The sequence below is a fragment of the Budorcas taxicolor genome, chromosome 23, assembly GCF_023091745.1.
Source record: "Budorcas taxicolor isolate Tak-1 chromosome 23, Takin1.1, whole genome shotgun sequence".
NCBI lineage: Eukaryota > Metazoa > Chordata > Mammalia > Artiodactyla > Bovidae > Budorcas > Budorcas taxicolor.
This window is the reverse complement of record NC_068932.1, coordinates 23,785,571-23,802,242: the sequence shown is the minus strand read 5'-3', so window position 1 is coordinate 23,802,242 and position 16,672 is coordinate 23,785,571. Positions and strand designations below refer to the sequence as shown.

The window sequence follows — 16,672 nt, the reverse complement described above, 5'->3', positions numbered from 1 at the left end:
CATTCTTCTGTGTTAGAGTTGGGGGTGGGGCAGTTGGGACTTTTTAAAATGAAGCTTCCTTCCATTCTGCCAGGGCCTGTCTTCTAAAGTGAAAGAAAGTGTCAGTCGCTCAATCGTGTCCGACTCTTTTTGACCCCGTGGACTGTAGCCCGCCAGGCTCCTCTGTCCACGGAGTTCTCCAGGCAAGCATACTGGAGTGGGTTGCCATTTCCTACTCCAAGGGATCTTCCTGGCCCAGGGATCGAACCCGGGTCTCCTGCATTGCAGGCAGATTCTTTACCATCTAAGCCACCAGGGCTTGGGCAAGGGCTGGACAAGACATGGAGGCCCAGCGGTGTGGTGCCCAGAGGCTGGAGGCTGGCCTTGGGCTCTCCAGCCCTGATGGCTAAAGCTCCAGGCCCAGCCTGCCAAGCCTGCTGGCCTGGTGAGGATCCTTGGAGCCACCAGGCCCTGTGGGGCCAGCCACCCACGTGGCTAGAGAGGAAGGTCCAGGCTGCCTTCTCCGGGGCAGTGATAACCCGTGGGCCCTATTCCAGGCCGGGATTGTGGAGGATTCTCTGTGCTCCAGAGGATTCCTGCGTTTTGCAGACACCTCATTATCCCCGTCCTGGCCAGCAGCGTCCCAGCGCCTCTGTAATCACTCCGGCCCACGCCCAGCAGCCGTCCCAGGGCCAGGAAATCACTCCCCTCCCCTCCCCCGCCTTCCGCCGCTGGCCCAATGCGGCGCCTGCAACCACTCGCCGGTGGACCTCCTGCCTGCCTAACGGTTCTCTCTCCTCTGATTCTCTCCTCTCCTGCTGCTACTTGCTCTCGGGGGGACTTGGAAGTGTGGCTCTCCAGCTGGTCTGAGTCTCCCAAGAAGGACGTGACAGGTACCGCCTGGTGTGCATGTGAGCGCATGCATGTGAACATGTGTGTCCCCGCGTGTGGGCGTGGGAGCCGGTGCCTGCCGGCTGCGTTCTGCCTGCTTCCTTGTGATGTGTAGCAGCTCTTTGTCAGCATGCTGGCGTCTCCTCAGCCCGCTCTTGTCCTTCCCGCTGGCCTTCTCCTCTGCCTTCCGATCGACCCTTTTTTAGGTCCCAGATCCAGCCTTGGAGCCCTTTGAGGGGTGATGACCACACAGCACAGTGTGGAAGCAGATGCTCCCTGGACCCGGAATGTGTGGGTTTACATCTCAGCTCTGCCGCGTCCTGGTCTCGGGTTACATAACCTCTCCAGCCGCCCTAAGCAGATTCAGCAGCATCTCCTCGGAGCTGGCACACAGAAAGTATCCAGGCGGTACTGAGACTGCCATCCCCATCCACCCGTGTGAGGTGGGCCAGCTGAAGGTGATGAGCCTCCCTCCAGGCTGTTAACCCCAGGCAGAGAGCTGGAGTCCCCACACCCCAGCTGAGACAGTGGCCGGTGAGGGGTGTGGGGAGTCCTGTAACTGTGATGAAGTCACAGCCCCTGTGCCCCAGGGATCCAGAGTTTGGACCTGCCTCTGGTCTTAGGGACCTTCCAAACCTGGGGCTGCCTGGCCACTGATGGCCCTCAGGGACTTGGGCTTGTGCCCTGTGTCCAGGTGGGGCCGGGCCCAGGGTCAGAGGCTTGCTTTTTGCCTTGGTCTTACTGGACGATGGCAGAAAACCCTAAAGAGCAATGTTCTCAGCTGTGAGATGGGGGTGGTGTCAGGTGGGGATGGGGATTTCCAGAAAGGTCTCCTAGAAGCCTCTCCATTTCTGTGAGTGCCACCTGGCCCTCCTTCCCAGCCCAAACCTGAGAGCAGAGGTGAGGCTTGGGTTTGGGGCCCAAAACAGAAAGGTCAGAGGTCGAGGGGACGGGGTTGGGCCAGCCCCATCCTCACACAGCTGTAGGCTGGGAAGGGGAAGTGAACATACTGGTGGGGGCGGGGGACCCCTTGCCTGTCCCAGGTCCCTCACGGCCATCCTTCTAGTGTTGCCTGTGACAAGGGCCTCGGCCTGAGCTAATCACTGGGCTCCCGGCCCTCTTTCCCCTCTCCTGAGCCAGTGAGCCAGAGCCCACTTGGCCCACAACAATACATTTTATTCACCAAACGTATGGCCTGGCTGCCCGAGGGCCTATGGAGAGGCCAGCAGGCGGAGGCCGGCCTGGGAGGAATCCGTTGTGAGGGACCGAAGGGACCTTGGTGGGACGCCCAGGGTTTGGGGGGTCATGGACAGCGTGGGGAGCGGGGCGTGGGGCCACTGTAGGGCTTGGCTTCTCAGGATGAGCCCAGCTGTTTGGAGAGAGAGGCTGAGGGGAGGCCACATGGGCCAGGAGAAACCAGCCAGACTGGGGGTCCAGGGCCGGAGTCTTGGGCGAGTCGCCAGGTCTCTCTGGGCTGGCCTTGGTTTCCCCATCTGGAATGTTGGCAAGCTCAGTGAAACAGGAAATTCAGAGGTAAGGGGCTGATGCTGGGGACCCTTGTAGATAAGGGGCCTTGAGCTGCTTAGGCGGGCACCCACCCATGCGTGGGCCCAGCTGGCAAATGCCTGCTGCCTGCCAGGAGGTGAGGTCTGAGAAAGGCATGAGAAGGGGCAGAGCCATGGCAACTTCACCTGGCGCCTGTGGCCCTTGCCCTAACCTACCTGCTGGTTTTGAGTCTTCAGAGGAAACTAAGCCCTTCCTTTCCTCCCCAAATCTCCCGTTTCCTGTTTGCTTTATAAACACCGTCTACAGTTTACATAGGGTATTAACCCTGTCACTTCATACCATGCTCAGAACAACCCCACGGAGTAGGTACTGTTGTTGTTCCTGTTTATGGATAAGGAAGCTAAAGCTCAGAGAGGTTAAGTGTCCTCTGCAAGGTCACAGAGTTGTTAACAATAAGGACAAATCAGGACCAGACCCTCGGACTCCAGCTGGATGCCTCTGCATCATGACTCTCAGGCAATTACTGTGTCCAGTGCCGTGTCCCACGGCCCCAGTCCTGGGGTGTCTGTCTACCCACATCAGGGCCACTCTTGTCTACACCACATGGCCTAGTTGGGGAGGAGTGCCCCACAAGAAAATCCAGTGCAAGCACTATGGCTGAGTGATTGGGGACTGCTGGAGGGTCAGGCAGAATTGGGGTTGGTAAAGGGGAAGGCATTCCAGGCAAGGGGCATAGCTGGAGCAGAGGCTTGGATGTAAGAACCTGCCTGGAAGAGTGTGGTGTGTTGACTGTTGCCTGGGTCAGAGGAGTTGTGTGTCAGGGAACTTGGGGAACTCAGGCTGTCAAGAAAGACTGAGCTTGAATGTAGCGTTTCTTCTTTCGTCAGCAGGGACCCACTGAAGGTGTGGGAGCCTGATTTGGCAAAAGCCTCGTGTAAAAGTCTGAAAGTCGGCGGCCAGATCAGGCAGGAGCCAGCGGTCCCTCCAGGTGGCAGCGGAAGGAATGCAGGTGTGAGGCAGGCATGGGGCAAGGCTCTGGGGAACGGCCAGAGCCTCAGCAGATCCAGCCAGGGGCTCTGAGAAAGGCATGAAAATGAGATGGAGGAGGAGACGCTGGCGAAAAGTCCCCTTCCAATCTGGGAGGGGCTCTTTTCTCTAAAAGGAGTACTCCCCTTCTCCATGCCTCCGCCAAACTCTTCCTATCTGAAGACAGGAGGCTCCCTCCATTGCATCTCCCCCTCCCTCGGGCTGACTCCCTCAGCCCCCGATTTTCCAGGCCTGGGCTGGGAGGCGATCCAGAGCGGCCTCTGTAGGATGACATCACCCAGAGGCCTGCCTGCCGAGTGGTTTCTCATCCGGATACCTGCTCCCAGCTCACACCCGCCCGGGCAGCCCTAAGAGGCAACACCCAAAGAGGCAGATGCCAGAGAGAGCAGGGGGCTTGCGTGTGCTGGGGGGTGGGGTTGGGGGGGCAGCCAGGAAGACAGAGTGTCTGTCTGTGTGTTCATCTGTTTGTCCCCTGACCTGCGGGCCACTGCCTGTCTTCAGTGCTCTGAAATGCCTGGAGAACATTTTCTTAACTTTTCTACCTGTGTCCCAGAGTGTCAAGTCTTCAGAAAGCTCAGGCCAGTTTTCCAAGGGGTGGGGTGGAGGTGGGAGCAGCGTGTGGATTTTTCCCCTCTTTGAAAGCTAGCCTCAGATTTCCTTTGCTTGGATTAAAGTGAGTCTCTCCATTCCCCGGCACCCTGCTTACCCTCTCAAACAGCTTTTGGCCTCAAACCCATGACTCCTCACTTCTCCCAGCCTCTGTTTCCCCATCTCCCCTTTTCTGCCTTCCAGAATTTGTAGTTTCTCCAAATTTTGGAGGTGAGGCCCTGCTTGGTGTATCTGTTTTGGCTCAAAGCAAGCCGTTAAATCACCTTGTTCATCTATCTGCTCATTCATTCACTCATTTCCCCCAACAGTTACAGAGTCCCTACCCACAGTGGGCACTGTGGGTCTGGTCAGTAGGCACCGCAGTGGAGAAGAATCCCACACTCCAGTCTCCATTGTTGTTGTTCTCTAAGTCATGTCTGACTCTTTGTGACCCCATGAACTGCAGGGCACCAAGCTTCCCTGTCCTTCACTCTCTCCCGTGAGTTTATTCAAATTCAGTAAGCACTGTTTGCCGAGCGTGTTGGGGTTGGATGAGGCAGAGGCCCTCCTCAGGAGCAGTGGCACATGCAGGGCAGAAGTCAGGACATGAGCAGCGGTGTCAGGTGGGCCCAGGGGTTCGATCCCAGCTGTGTGACCTTGAGAAAATTGCCTCTGCCTGTGTGTGAAACGGGATGCTAACACGCGCCTACTCTTGGGTCCTTCTGAGGCTCCGCTGAGACAGCAATGTGATCTCTGCTAGGTGGGCATCCCGAGTGGGCACTAAGGAAGGCTTCCTGTTGATGGTCGGCATCATCTGGGCTCTTGGGGCTTTGGAGCTCTCTAACCAGCTGGAGAACTCCCATCTTCTCTTTGTACCTTGAGTTTTCCTCTCCCACGAACTGGCAAGGGAGCCTCTGTGTCCCACAGGCTGGGGACTGGCCCTTTTTGTGTGGGGTGCCCTGCCAGCAACCCCCCTCCCCTCCGGGGACACAGTGGAAAGTGGTCTCTGCCAGCCCCGTGCCCAGCGCTGCCTCTGTCCGGCTGGCTGGCAGGGGCAGGCACAGAGGCTGGCCCCATCTGAGTGCAGAGCCAGGCCGGCCCTGCTGCCCAGCTGTTGGTTGCATTTCGGCCTGAAACCCAATCCTGGCTTTGGAGGGGCCTGGAGTAGTGCGTGTGCATAGCCATGTGGCAGGCCTCAGCTGGGACAGGGTCCCTCCTGCTTCTCCAAAGGGCTGAGCGGGGGCAGCACGGTCCTCACCTCAGGGGAGAAAACTGGTAGGGGGGGTGGATTTCTTTCCCCAACATTGCCCGCTGCCCTCAGTTGGATGGAGCCTCTGGGAGGGAAAGACCGAGATCTAAGCAGTGTTCCTCACCCTGGCTCTGTGTGAGAACCACAGGTTGTAGGGCAGGGGTCTTAAAAAAACTAGCTGAGACCAATTAAATCAGCTTCTCTGGGGACGGGGCTCGGGCATCCGTGTTTTTAAGAAGCTCCCCAGATCTTATGGGATCAAGTTGAGGTTCGTTTTGAGGAGAATGGGATGTCTGGAAACAAATCAGGAGCAGTTCTGTAACAGAAAAAGACAGGCTTGAACTTAAAACATGGAGTGAATTTGGTTCTCTCCATGAAGGCTGTGTGGGCTGGCTCAAGCCTCTGCTCTGGGTCTCTGAGGTGTCCTTTGTGAAATGGGAAGGTAATAAGATTGTTGTGAGGATAAAAATGCAACAGGGTACGTGCCTGGCATAGAACATTTGCCAAGTTAGACTCAGGCATGTGGGGAATGTAACTGCAGGCTGAAGCACCAAGGGGGCCGTGTGGAGCCCGAGGACCCTCTCAGCCATTTCTATAGCCAGGCTGGTGGTGTGAAGCCCCCAGCTTTTCAGGAGATTGGTAGATGTGTGGGGCAGTAGGACATATACTAGGAGTTCGCTTTTCGAGGGATATCAGAGGGGAGGGGTCTGGGAAAGCTTCCTGTAGGAGGTGACCAGTGGGTCTCTGGTTCTTGGATCCTTTCAGCTCCTAGCCGGTCACGTGTCGTCTTAGGTGCTTAGTTCCTCCCCACTCCACCCTAGTGATGACGACAGTGAGGTGCAGAGAGGTTTTAGCTGGACATTCAGTGCCATACAGCCAGTAAGCTGGGATGCACGGGGTCTGTCCACCTTCCAGCCTGGTGTTTGCTTAACGCCTGTTGCACTGGTCCAGTGCCTACCAGTCCAGTGAGCTGCTGCTCGCTCCAAGGCACCTCCGGCCTGCTGCCGTCCTCCCCCTGAGCCCCACCTTCTGACCCCTCAAGCTCCTGAAACTGCCAGGAGAGGGCGGCGGGAGGCTTCCGGGAGCCTGACCGCAAGCCCCAGCAGAGCTTAAAAGCAGAGGGATGCTGCGTCGGTCTCCATGTGGCTGGAGGGCGGCAGCCAGGCCAGACGATGCCCCGACGGGAAGCGGGGCTGGAGGCGACAGCCTGAAGCCAGTCCCTGGGCGCCAGGCCCGTGGGCTCAGTGGCCGCGCCTTGGTGAGCCGGAGAGGCAAGAGTGGAGCCGAACTTGAGGAAAAGCTGGCGGGGGGCGGGCTGGGCTCTCCGGCGGCGCTGGCGCTGGGGCTTTCTTCTTGGGTTTCAAGTAAACAGTCTCGGCCCTCCTCCCCCTCCCCTGCCTCCACCCCCGGCTCCTCATTCGATGGGTCTCATGTGTTTCTATTTAAGGGCTGCGAGTAAACCCCAGTGATTGGCGGCCTCAAACCCTCTTGACTTCTCGCCTGGGCCCGGCCGTGGAGCCGTCCTCTCCCGCTCTCTCCCTCTCCCTCCCGAGGGGAGGACTGCTGACTCTCTTTCTCTGGGTTTACAGGGCTTGGGGAGAGGCCCCGAGCCCTCCTCCTCGCCTGGCCTTTCCTCTTTCCTCTACTCCGGAATCAGCCCCCATGGGCCGCCAGCCCGCCTGCCCGCGGCCCTCCCCTCGCACCCCTGTGGCCGAGGGGTCTGGAGAGACCACGTCCACCCCGGGCCTCTCCTCCGACTCCCTCCGCCTTGTGCTGGACCGTGATTAGTCCCTTGCAGCCACGGGCTCTTTCCCTCTGCGTCCCCTCCGCCTCTGTCTCATCTCTGCCTGTCTCTCCCTGCTCCCCGCCCCCTCCGCTGCCCCCTGGCTCCCCATGTCCCCCGGTCCCCGCGGCGCAGCGGGCCGGTGTGGGGTCCTGCTATATGGCCTGTCCTTGGGGCCTGGCGAGCTGCGAGCCCTGGCTGCGGGCAGCCTCTCCAAGCGGCGCTGGCGACCGAGCAGCCTCCCCCGAGGCCGATGGACAGGGGGCGCCCCGGCCGCGGGGCCATGGCCGGCCGCTGGCTCACCGCGTGCTTTCTGCCCTCGCCAGGTGCCGACACCAACGCCGAACCCATGATCCTGGAACAGTACGTGGTGGTGTCCAACTATAAGAAGCAGGAGAACTCGGAGCTGAGCCTCCAGGCCGGGGAGGTGGTAGATGTCATCGAGAAGAACGAGAGCGGTGAGTGCCCGGCTGGCTGGCCAGCCCGGAGACCGGGAACCCGGCTGGTTTTTGTTCCCCTCCTCCCCCACCTCTGCAGCTATACGTTATTTCCATCTGGCGGGGAGAGGGCTGAGGAGGCTGAAGTTTCCCCTGTTGGTTTGGGCTGCAGGCCAGCAGTTTGCCTGGTGGTGGAAGAATGTCTCCAGCGCTCGGGGTAATTAACTGGCTTGTGTTAATGCAAGGCCAGGGTGGCAGCACGGGCACCACCGTCCAGCCCGTGTGCAGGGACCCTGTGCCCTCCAAGGCCCAGGGGCAGACAGTGCCCAGCTCGGGGGCATCCTACAGCATCTTCTCCCTTGGGCCATATTCCAGGCTGGGGACGAGGCAGGGGTGGAAGAACCTGGCTGGCTGATGGGACAGGCAGGCCATGACGTCACTGTGGGGTCCAGGGTCCTCGGGCAGGTTGTCTGAGGAAAGGCCAGGCCTGTGAAGGTTGGCTGGTGTCTGAGCTGACTGCCCCCTGCTGAGCTGGGAAGTGGGCCCGGACAGGGGGATGAAGTCAGGTCCTGGGGCCAGGGAGGGTCCCACAGCAGCCGCCCTGTCATTGGGAACTGAGGCTTTGTCCTGTCTGGGCCAGGCAGATTGGCTGTCCAGGGGGCTGCCGATTCCCGGGTTTTCAGTGGGCCTCAGTGCCTCACCAGCAGGAGTCTCTCAGGGGGAGTGAGGAGAGCCTGAGTCCATCAGTCTGAGGTGCAGGCCTGTGTGACGCCCTGCAGGGCCCGGGGTAAACTCTGGCCCAGGACACCCATCGTCAGTTTGCTGGTGACCTGCTGGCACTTGAGTTGGTTCCTGGGGTGTTCTGTTTTGGTTTCGGTTTGCTGTGGGGGAAGGCCCCTGCGCCATGCTTGTGTTGGAGCCTCTCTGAGTTGTGTTTGGAGGACACTCCCAGAGAGGAGGGGCCTGCTCTTCTTTCCCTGTTCCACTCTATTCTTCCCAGTGTTTTAAGCTCCGACAGGAAGACGGGCCAAAGGACGTCTGTGCCCCCTCTATAGAGAGAAAAACTGAGGCACAGAAAAACTGAGGGAAGTGAGACACCTGAAGTCAAAAACAGAACAGGAATATTCTTGGGCCCCTGGTTCATGTGCCTAAGAGCAGCAAGTAGTGAAGTAGCAGTAAAGATACTGAGGAAATCCCAGCAGGCCTCCTGCGGCACGGGAGGTTAGGCTCCTGATGCAGGAGGCTTGGGGACTGTGCTAAGAACAGGCCTATGACGCCAACATAGACCTGACTCATGGCCCTCCCCGTGTGGAATCTTCAGAGCTTGTTCCCCTCCAAGAGGTCAGGCTCTGCCATTGTGTCTGGAGTCATCACCGCCGTGGTTGGCAGCCGTTGTCCCCACCCAACTGTCCCCAGGGTAAGGCCTGGGCCCTTCACCCCAGGTGCCCACACTGGTCCCCTTCCTGCATGGCGTGGCTTTCGGCCTTTGTCACAGTACCAGCCCCACCTCCCCACCACACAGAAGCTGCATGTCTGAGGGGCCTGGCTCTGGAACCCTGAGCACCTCAAGACCCAGAGAAAGGGCTCTCTGCTGGTGGAACTGGAGACACCCACTGAGGAGGTAGAGAGATGTTTGTTTGGGGGTGTGGCCCAAAGGAAGGTGTGTCGGCGTTTCCATATAAAGTCAGGGCTGCTCAGAAGTAGATTTCTGGCTTAGGGACCCTCTTGCCTCGTGGCACCAGTGCAGCTCTATGTCTGTATGGGGAGCAGTGAGCCCCCATTTCCCTAGGTACCAGCCACTGGCCAGGACGGCTGCAGAGGAGACCCCCCCCGCCACCCACTAAAGGCAGTCAGCCTGTTATCAGACTCCTTGGTTCCCTTTGCCCTGTCACCCCACATCCAGTACCCTGCCTGGGAGTGGAGGAGGGAGCTCCTTGACAAAGTGGGGCTTCTGCAGCAAACCTACAAGGGACTCCTCTAGTCCCCGATGGCTGTCTGAGGGGCTCAGGCAGCCTGACTCCCCAGAGCAGCCCAGTCGGCACTCTGACCCTCTGAGGGAGCTGCCCTCCCTAGAAGCGCGATTCTGCCCACCACCCACCTGCAGGGTGACTTTAGGTTCCTTCCTCCCTCTGGGCCTCTGCTGCCCCTTCTGTGAAATGGAGACAGCCTCGTGGGTGCTCAGAAACAGGGCCTGGAGCAGATGACCTCCCCAAGCCTGCTTCACAGCTGGGAGATGCCACAGGGCCCTGGGTGTCAGGTAGACAGAGCCTCCCTGAACTTGGCCTTCCCACTTCCCTAGACTTCATGTCTCTCCCCTTGGTGAATGCAAGGACCTTGGAGTGCTGTGTCCACCACACAAAGCCACACTGTCTGTTGCCTTCCGAAACAAGGAGCCCTCCTGCCGGGTAAAACCAGCTTAACCGGAGAGACTCAGTGGATGAAGAGGAGAAAGGTGGAGGGCCAACTGCAGATCCTCGGGAGAGTGGTTTCCCAGTTCAAGGAGTTGGATGGCTGACGGTGGGGGAGGGGCGATGTGTTGTGCATCCTGCAAACTGGCTTTGGAAGGAGTGGTGAGTGAGGCTTTTGAACTCCGGGACAAAGAGTCAATTGTGCCGCCTTTGACCTTAGGACTGGTGGGTGTCGTGAGGCATTTCCACTCAAATTGTTGGGGCAGCAGCTCCAGTTAGCACCACCCTGCCCCCTGGGGGCTGGCCTTGCCCTCTGGGAGCCAGGACTCTTCCTGTATCCCCTTCTTACTTGGCTGAAAGCTCCTTGAATAGGGTGTCTGCAGAGGAACCCAGCCATCTCTGTCTCTGCTCATTTGTCAGAACCCTCTGGAAGGGACCACAGCCTCCAGGGGATTTTGGATGTGTGGTTGTGCCCATACTCTGTAATCTCATTCATCTAAAGATAGATGTGTCTGGAAGGCATTTCAGAGTCAGTAAATAGTAAACACAGGTCAGGCCATGCACTTCATGTGCATCATCTTACTGGATTCATGGAACAACCCTGTGTGGTAGAAGGCACTTTAAGCCCTTTGTGTCTGAAGTAACAGGTTAAGAGGTTAAGTCATTTTCCTAAAGTCCCAACAGCTGAGATCTCTCCCTTCTCCAGAGGAAATGGGGGGAGGGTGAGAATGGGCTGATCCCAGGAGGGATCATCACTGAGTTGGCGATGCTGCAGGTCAAGGACAGACATGGCCTCGCTGAGATGATGACAAGGCTCCCTGGAGCATTGTTGCAGGGGGATGGCTCTGTGTGCCTCCTTCCAGCATGGTGCTCATTGGTAGTGGGAATTCTTGTTGTTAATTGCCAGTTGGAGCTTGGGGATAAGTCACAGCTAAGAGGATCTGAGAAGGGTGGTGAATTCCCAACACCAAGGACAAGCATATTCTGGGGAATGCAAGTGGATAGATGTCAAAGACGCCCACAGTGGTGGGACTTGAGTGGCTTCAGGGAAAATTTTTTGATTAACATTGGGCCTGGGGCCCAGCCAGAAAAGGACTCTTTTTCTCCACTGATCTACAGGGACAAATATAGCAGAAAGACTCAGCAGTTTCATTAGATTTGCCAGCCATTTTTGTCTTATCCTTGAAAAGCTCTTCACCCTTGACATAAACAACAGTGCCTGAGATGCTGCCTTTGTAGGACAGTCTTACGCCTCAAAGACCACATTGGCTTTACCTTCCAGCAGGCAAAATCTGGTCTGACTTCTGGCAGAATCTTGATGGCAGTTGCTCTGGTTTCTGTGTTAAGCAAAGCTGCCTCCAACTTTCCAGGATGGTTTCCTTCTCTCAGGACTAGGAGCCAGCCAGGGGATGTGGGGATATGAGTCAGCAGATGCTCATGTTTTTTTCCTGATCCAGCTTTCCTACCCTGAGTCTTTGCTTCTTTCCTGGCACTAGTGTGATAACCTTGGGAGATATTATACAATACTTCCTTGGAGGCAAGGAAGCTATAGGACTAAGGTTAAAGTATTGTATTGGCAAGAAATTTTGAGCTCCTGGTCCATACAGGTGAGACATTGTATAGGTGAGAAAACTAAGCCTTGGGGATTTTGAGAATCTTCAGTCCCCTCCAAATGCTTTAGTCCCAGTTGAGTAGTGAGCAGAGGACAGACACCCACTCAGACTTACTCAAGAGTTTACTGAAAGGATTCGGGAAAATCTCACCAGAACCCAAGGATGGGAAGGACACCCCAGCCTCACAAGGACTGGGAACCAGAAGGCTGGCGGGAGACAAAGCAGCTACCCTTCTCCCTCTCTTGGGTACCAGGTGGATTGAAAGCCCAGCTGTGATCTCCTAACTGCAGACCCGGCTTCCTTCTCTTCCTGTTCACTCATTACAGTGGCCCATTCACCTGATGTTCCCTTGTCAGGACCAGATTTTTCAGTCAAGATAATAGACATCAACTGAGGATGGTCTCTGGTTCTACAGGTTCAAACTTTGAAGCTTGAATCTGATTGGTTCCTGGCCAGCCAATGGATTGGCAGACTTTGGATCAAGTGCCCAACTCTGGGCCAATCAGCTGTGTCCAGGAGAAATGTCATAGGGTATAAACATGGCTGCCTTTCCAACCTCTTTATCAGTGGCTTGGAGTACATGTTTTAAAGAAAAGAGATACAGGGAGGTAAATTATCTGAAAACATGTTAGCTGCATCTATTTTACTTATTTAATGGTTGTGTGTATTAGAGAGTGGAAAACCAGGAGTCTGAATGTTAGGTTTAAATCTAATGCTACCCTAACGGTGTGATATAAGCAGGAATTCATTTCCTCCTGTGTATAAGAGAACAGTGATACATACTACATGGGTTTTTTTTTTTTTTCTCCCATGAAATGTAACCATTTATTATTTGACAAATATCTTTATCAATAAGCCAAACTAATAAGCTTTCCTCTCAGATTTGTATGTCCTAATGATTATTTTTTGTCAAAAATGATGCATTCTTCAGCCATATATTTTGTGAGTTGGAATCTTCTTAACACTGAAGATGTACCTGTTCTGTTCTTTAGATATTTCTTCATGAACAGTGTTACAACTGGTTCTACATAGGCTTTTTGTAAGTGAGACATACACTGTATATACTCTTCACTTATCCATTTATTTCACAGTTCTTGAATACCTCTTGTGTCCCAGGCTCTATGCTGGTTACATGTATACCCATACAGTTCCTGCCTTTATGGAGTTTAAACTCTGATGCGAGCATGCTGGGTACTTAATGAGTGGACTGTATTGTGAGACTGGGCTACTTCTGCAGATTTTCTGATGTCTTAAATGGACTTCTTCTATATATCCTCTATGTCTTTTAGTTAGATTCTGTGCTTACTAAGGAGCCAGCTGATTAGTAATTCATATTGCCAATCTGCTCTTGAAAAGATGTCCAAATAAAGATAGGATAGGCTGTTTCTAGAAGGACAGGTTTCTTGCAGTCTGCATTACAGATAAGTGAACTAATACTCTTAACTGTGCAGCAGCCTTTTAAGAGTTTGGTTCTGGTGAGTGAGCCATGTTTGGTTGTGGTAACTGGCTGCCATGAGGTCCTGTCCCAGCTGACAGAAAGCCTTGGTCTCTGACACGCTTCTCTTCCTAAGTACAACACATGCATGTTTCTGCTATGTCAGCCTGATCAGCAATTCCAAAGTCCATGCTGCCCCAAGGCTGTCTCTGGGAGGCAGTTGTTGCCCACTTCATAAAGCTGGCTGGAAGGCAAGCGGCCATCAAGCATCAGTCAGGAACAGAAGTGAGCATTCTGATCCAATCTGGGGCCCCTCAGCCCAGCTTCAGTCACCCTGGCTGGAGATGGTTCTGAGAATAAGATTGCACGATAGCCTAGCAATGAAAAGTATGGGTTCAACTTAGATAAGCCTGGTTTTAATCTTGATTTGGTTCTTGATTTAGGACTTACTAGTGGTGAGCTTACTCCTTGGAAGAAAAGTTAGGACCAGCCTAGATAGCATATTCAAAAGCAGAGACATTACTTTGCCAACAAAGGTCCATCTAGTCAAGGCTATGGTTTTTCCAGTGGTCATGTTATGGATGTGAGAGTTGGGCTGTGAAGAAGGCTGAGCGCCGAAGAATGGATGCTTTTGAACTGTGGTGTTGGAGAAGACTCTTGAGAGTCCCTTGGACTGCAAGGAGATCCAACCAGTCCATTCTAAAGGAGATCAGCCCTGGGATTTCTTTGGAAGGAATGATGCTAAAGCTGAAACTCCAGCACTTTGGCCACCTCATGCGAAGACTTGACTCATTGGAAAGGACTGTGGTGCTGGGAGGGATTGGGGGCAGGAGGAGAAGGGGACGACCAAGGATGAGATGGCTGGATGGCATCACGGACTCGATGGACGTGAGTCTGAGTGAACTCCAGGAGTTGGTGATGGACAGGGAGGCCTGGCATGCTGCGATTCATGGGGTCGCAAAGAGTCGGACACGACTGAGTTACTGAACTGAACTGAGTGGTGAGCCTGGGAAGTTATTTGAATGTTCTAAGTAAACTTCAGTCTCCTTGCCTGCAAAATGGTGCTAATTGTACCCATAGCTGTGGGGTTAGTATGTGCTTGTTCAAGAGGAATTAAGTGCTCAGTACATGATAGCTGTTGGTGGCTGTGTCCCTGGTGGCTCAGCAGTAAAGACTTCTCTTGCAGTGAAGGAGACACAGCTTCGATCCCCCAGTCGAGAAGATCCCCTGAAGAAGAATTCTTACCTGGGAAGAGCCTGGTGGCTTACAGTCTATGGGGTTGCAAGAGTAGGACACAACTTAGCAACTAAGGCGCCACCGCTACATGGCATTAAGACGGCTGGACTGGGGCAGCTCGGCCACCAACTGACCTTGGAACACACAGCTAGTCAGTTGCCCTCTTGCGGCGTCAGTTTGCCACCTGGCTAAAAAACAGGTTGCACTTCATAGTGTCTGAGGATTCTCTCAGCCCTGATGGTTTGTGAGGTAGGTACGAGAGAGGGAGCTTGCTATGGGGCATGGCAGCAGGAGACCATGCTGGAGACCTGAGTGTCCCTCTGGAGCCTTGGCTTGGCAGCTGTTCTTGGCCCCGTCTGTGTGTCAGGAAGAGTTGGAGTCAGAATCCTCTTGGTGACCCAGGAGTAGACCTCATGGGATCGGGGCTTCGTGCAAAGGCTGGGGAGAGGAGAGGCCCACCTGTGATACCCCATACTGGCTGTCACTCAGTGGCTCTGTGGCATGCACAAAGCTGATGGGCTGGGGGCGGGGTCTAGCATAGTTGGGAAAGGCTGCCTCGAGGAGTTGGAGGCATTGAGCTGGGCCTTGAAGAAAGTGGGGATAGATAGGAGATGGGGGCATAGATAGGAGAGAGGGGGCATAGGTAGGAGAGAGGGGAAGGAATTCTTGAGCCATGTGAGTGGAATGCCAGGTGGAAGGCAGAGCCCACTGGGGCTAAGATGGGAAGGCAGGTGTACAGTTGCCCCAGGAGGTAAGGCTTGATGAAGAAAGCGGAAGGTAGCCAGCAGCGGGTGGGGAGGCAGGGTGGGGCCGCGGAAAATAGGTGAGCAGAAGAGGGACCTGAGAATAGGAGTATTTGAAGCAAGCAGTCCCGGCTGTGGGGAGGCAGATGGTGGGGAGAGGTGTGTCCAGGACTTGGGGGCTGGAAATAGATCTTCCCTCGAGCTAGATCTACACTGGCTGTTGTCAGGGAGGCATCCAGGGGCTCGCCAGCACTAAGGGCTGCCAGCCAGCTGGGCGCTCCCTGTCTCACCTCCATCTGTTCAGGTTGGGCAAGTGGAGTGGCCAGTCACCCTGACCTCACATTGGCTTTGTGGACCGATCACGTCCCACAGCCTTTCCTTGAGTAGACATTTCTTAACAAAAGATGTGGATCCGTGGTGACCTCGGAAACCCAGCTGAAGTGCCAGAGTGACACCAGCTCATCCCAGCCTCAGCCCCACAGCAACACCTAGCTACCCACATTTTGTAGGGGAGTGGAGCAGAGAAGAAAGCAAGATCGCACTGAGTCCTCTCACCCGCATCTCAAAGGCTGCTTTTCTGGGTTTGAACAGCAAGGGACCAGTTGAACCACACACTGCCCAGAGCCCAGCAAGGCCAGTCTTCAGGTGCTCGGTCATCACTGTGTCCATACTACTTGGCTAAGTTCCAGACTGGTGCTCAGAGGTGACAGAGGCCAACAGAGTCCCACACTTACAGGGCTTACATGTGCTAGAGAAACAGTCACGTGTGAAAAAATAAGTCTAGGTTTTGGTAAGTGCAGTGCAGGAAATAAACGGGCACTATGATAACGATTAATCAGAGAAAGGAGGTAGAAGGTGGCTGGGAAAGGCCTCTCTGAAGAGGTGCCAGTGGAGCTGAGAATGCTTGGAGCTTAGAGAATGGAGGAAGAATTAGAAGCAAGGCACTGTGGGGGAGAGGCGGTGAGTGAGGGCAGAGGAGGGGGAGGAGCCATGTGGTAGCAGGCCAAGGCATGCTGTTCTAGGGGGAGTGACCACCACTCACCTGGTGGGGGTCTTGCGGTGTGGCCACCGCTCCCCAGACATATCCTGGCCCGGATGCCCGGGGAATGGGCAACGCTGGAGACCCTCTGTCCACCCCCAACACACACACACACACTCACACCGGGCTTTGTCTCCAGGAGAAGTGACAGTCCTGCTGAAGTGCAAGAAAAAGACCCCTCCGCAGCTTTCCTGTATTCTTAAACTAAAACAGACTTCACTGTAGCGCTTTCTGGGATTTAATTTGTTAGGGACCTCGGGGAATTGGGGTTGAAAAATTGCTACCCCTTGTTCTTACCCCCAGAGTGCCTTGCTTCTAATTCTTCCTCCATTCTCCAAGCTCCAAGCATTCTCAGCTCCACCAGCACCTCTTCAGAGAGGCTTTTCCCAGCCACACTCTATCACCTCCTTCCCCTGATTAATCATTATCATAGTGCCTGTTTATTTCCTGCAGTTGGGCTTTTAGTAATCACTCTAGTGGTAGATGTGAGATTTGCCCGACTAGCCGCTCTCATCTCTCTCAGCATCTTTTCAGATTCTGTAATCTCATCCTCTGGGTTCCCGATGCTGACCTGGACTCCCTGGCCTCACTGTGGAGGAAGAGCAGGGTGACCCAGTTAGCCCAGTTGGGAAGCCTGGTGGAAGCCAGTGTTCACTGGGAGCTGAGCTGTCAAGAAGGTGTCAGGAAGTGGAGAGAAGCTTCTGGCTCATGTAACCCC

At 55.2% G+C, this 16,672-nt stretch overlaps 1 protein-coding gene across 2 annotated transcripts in view; it reads left to right on the top strand.

Annotated features, from left to right (window-relative positions):
• Nucleotides 1–16,672, top strand: part of SH3PXD2A (SH3 and PX domains 2A) — a 246,450-nt gene that overhangs the window by 184,900 nt on the left and 44,878 nt on the right. The window contains exons 7-8 of one of the 2 annotated variants that reach the window (XM_052660699.1): nt 828–872; nt 7,370–7,501. In XM_052660699.1, coding sequence (XP_052516659.1) covers nt 828–872; nt 7,370–7,501 — 177 coding nt within the window. The remainder of the gene's footprint in view (nt 1–827; nt 873–7,369; nt 7,502–16,672) is intronic. The other variant, XM_052660700.1, reaches the window with a different exon arrangement.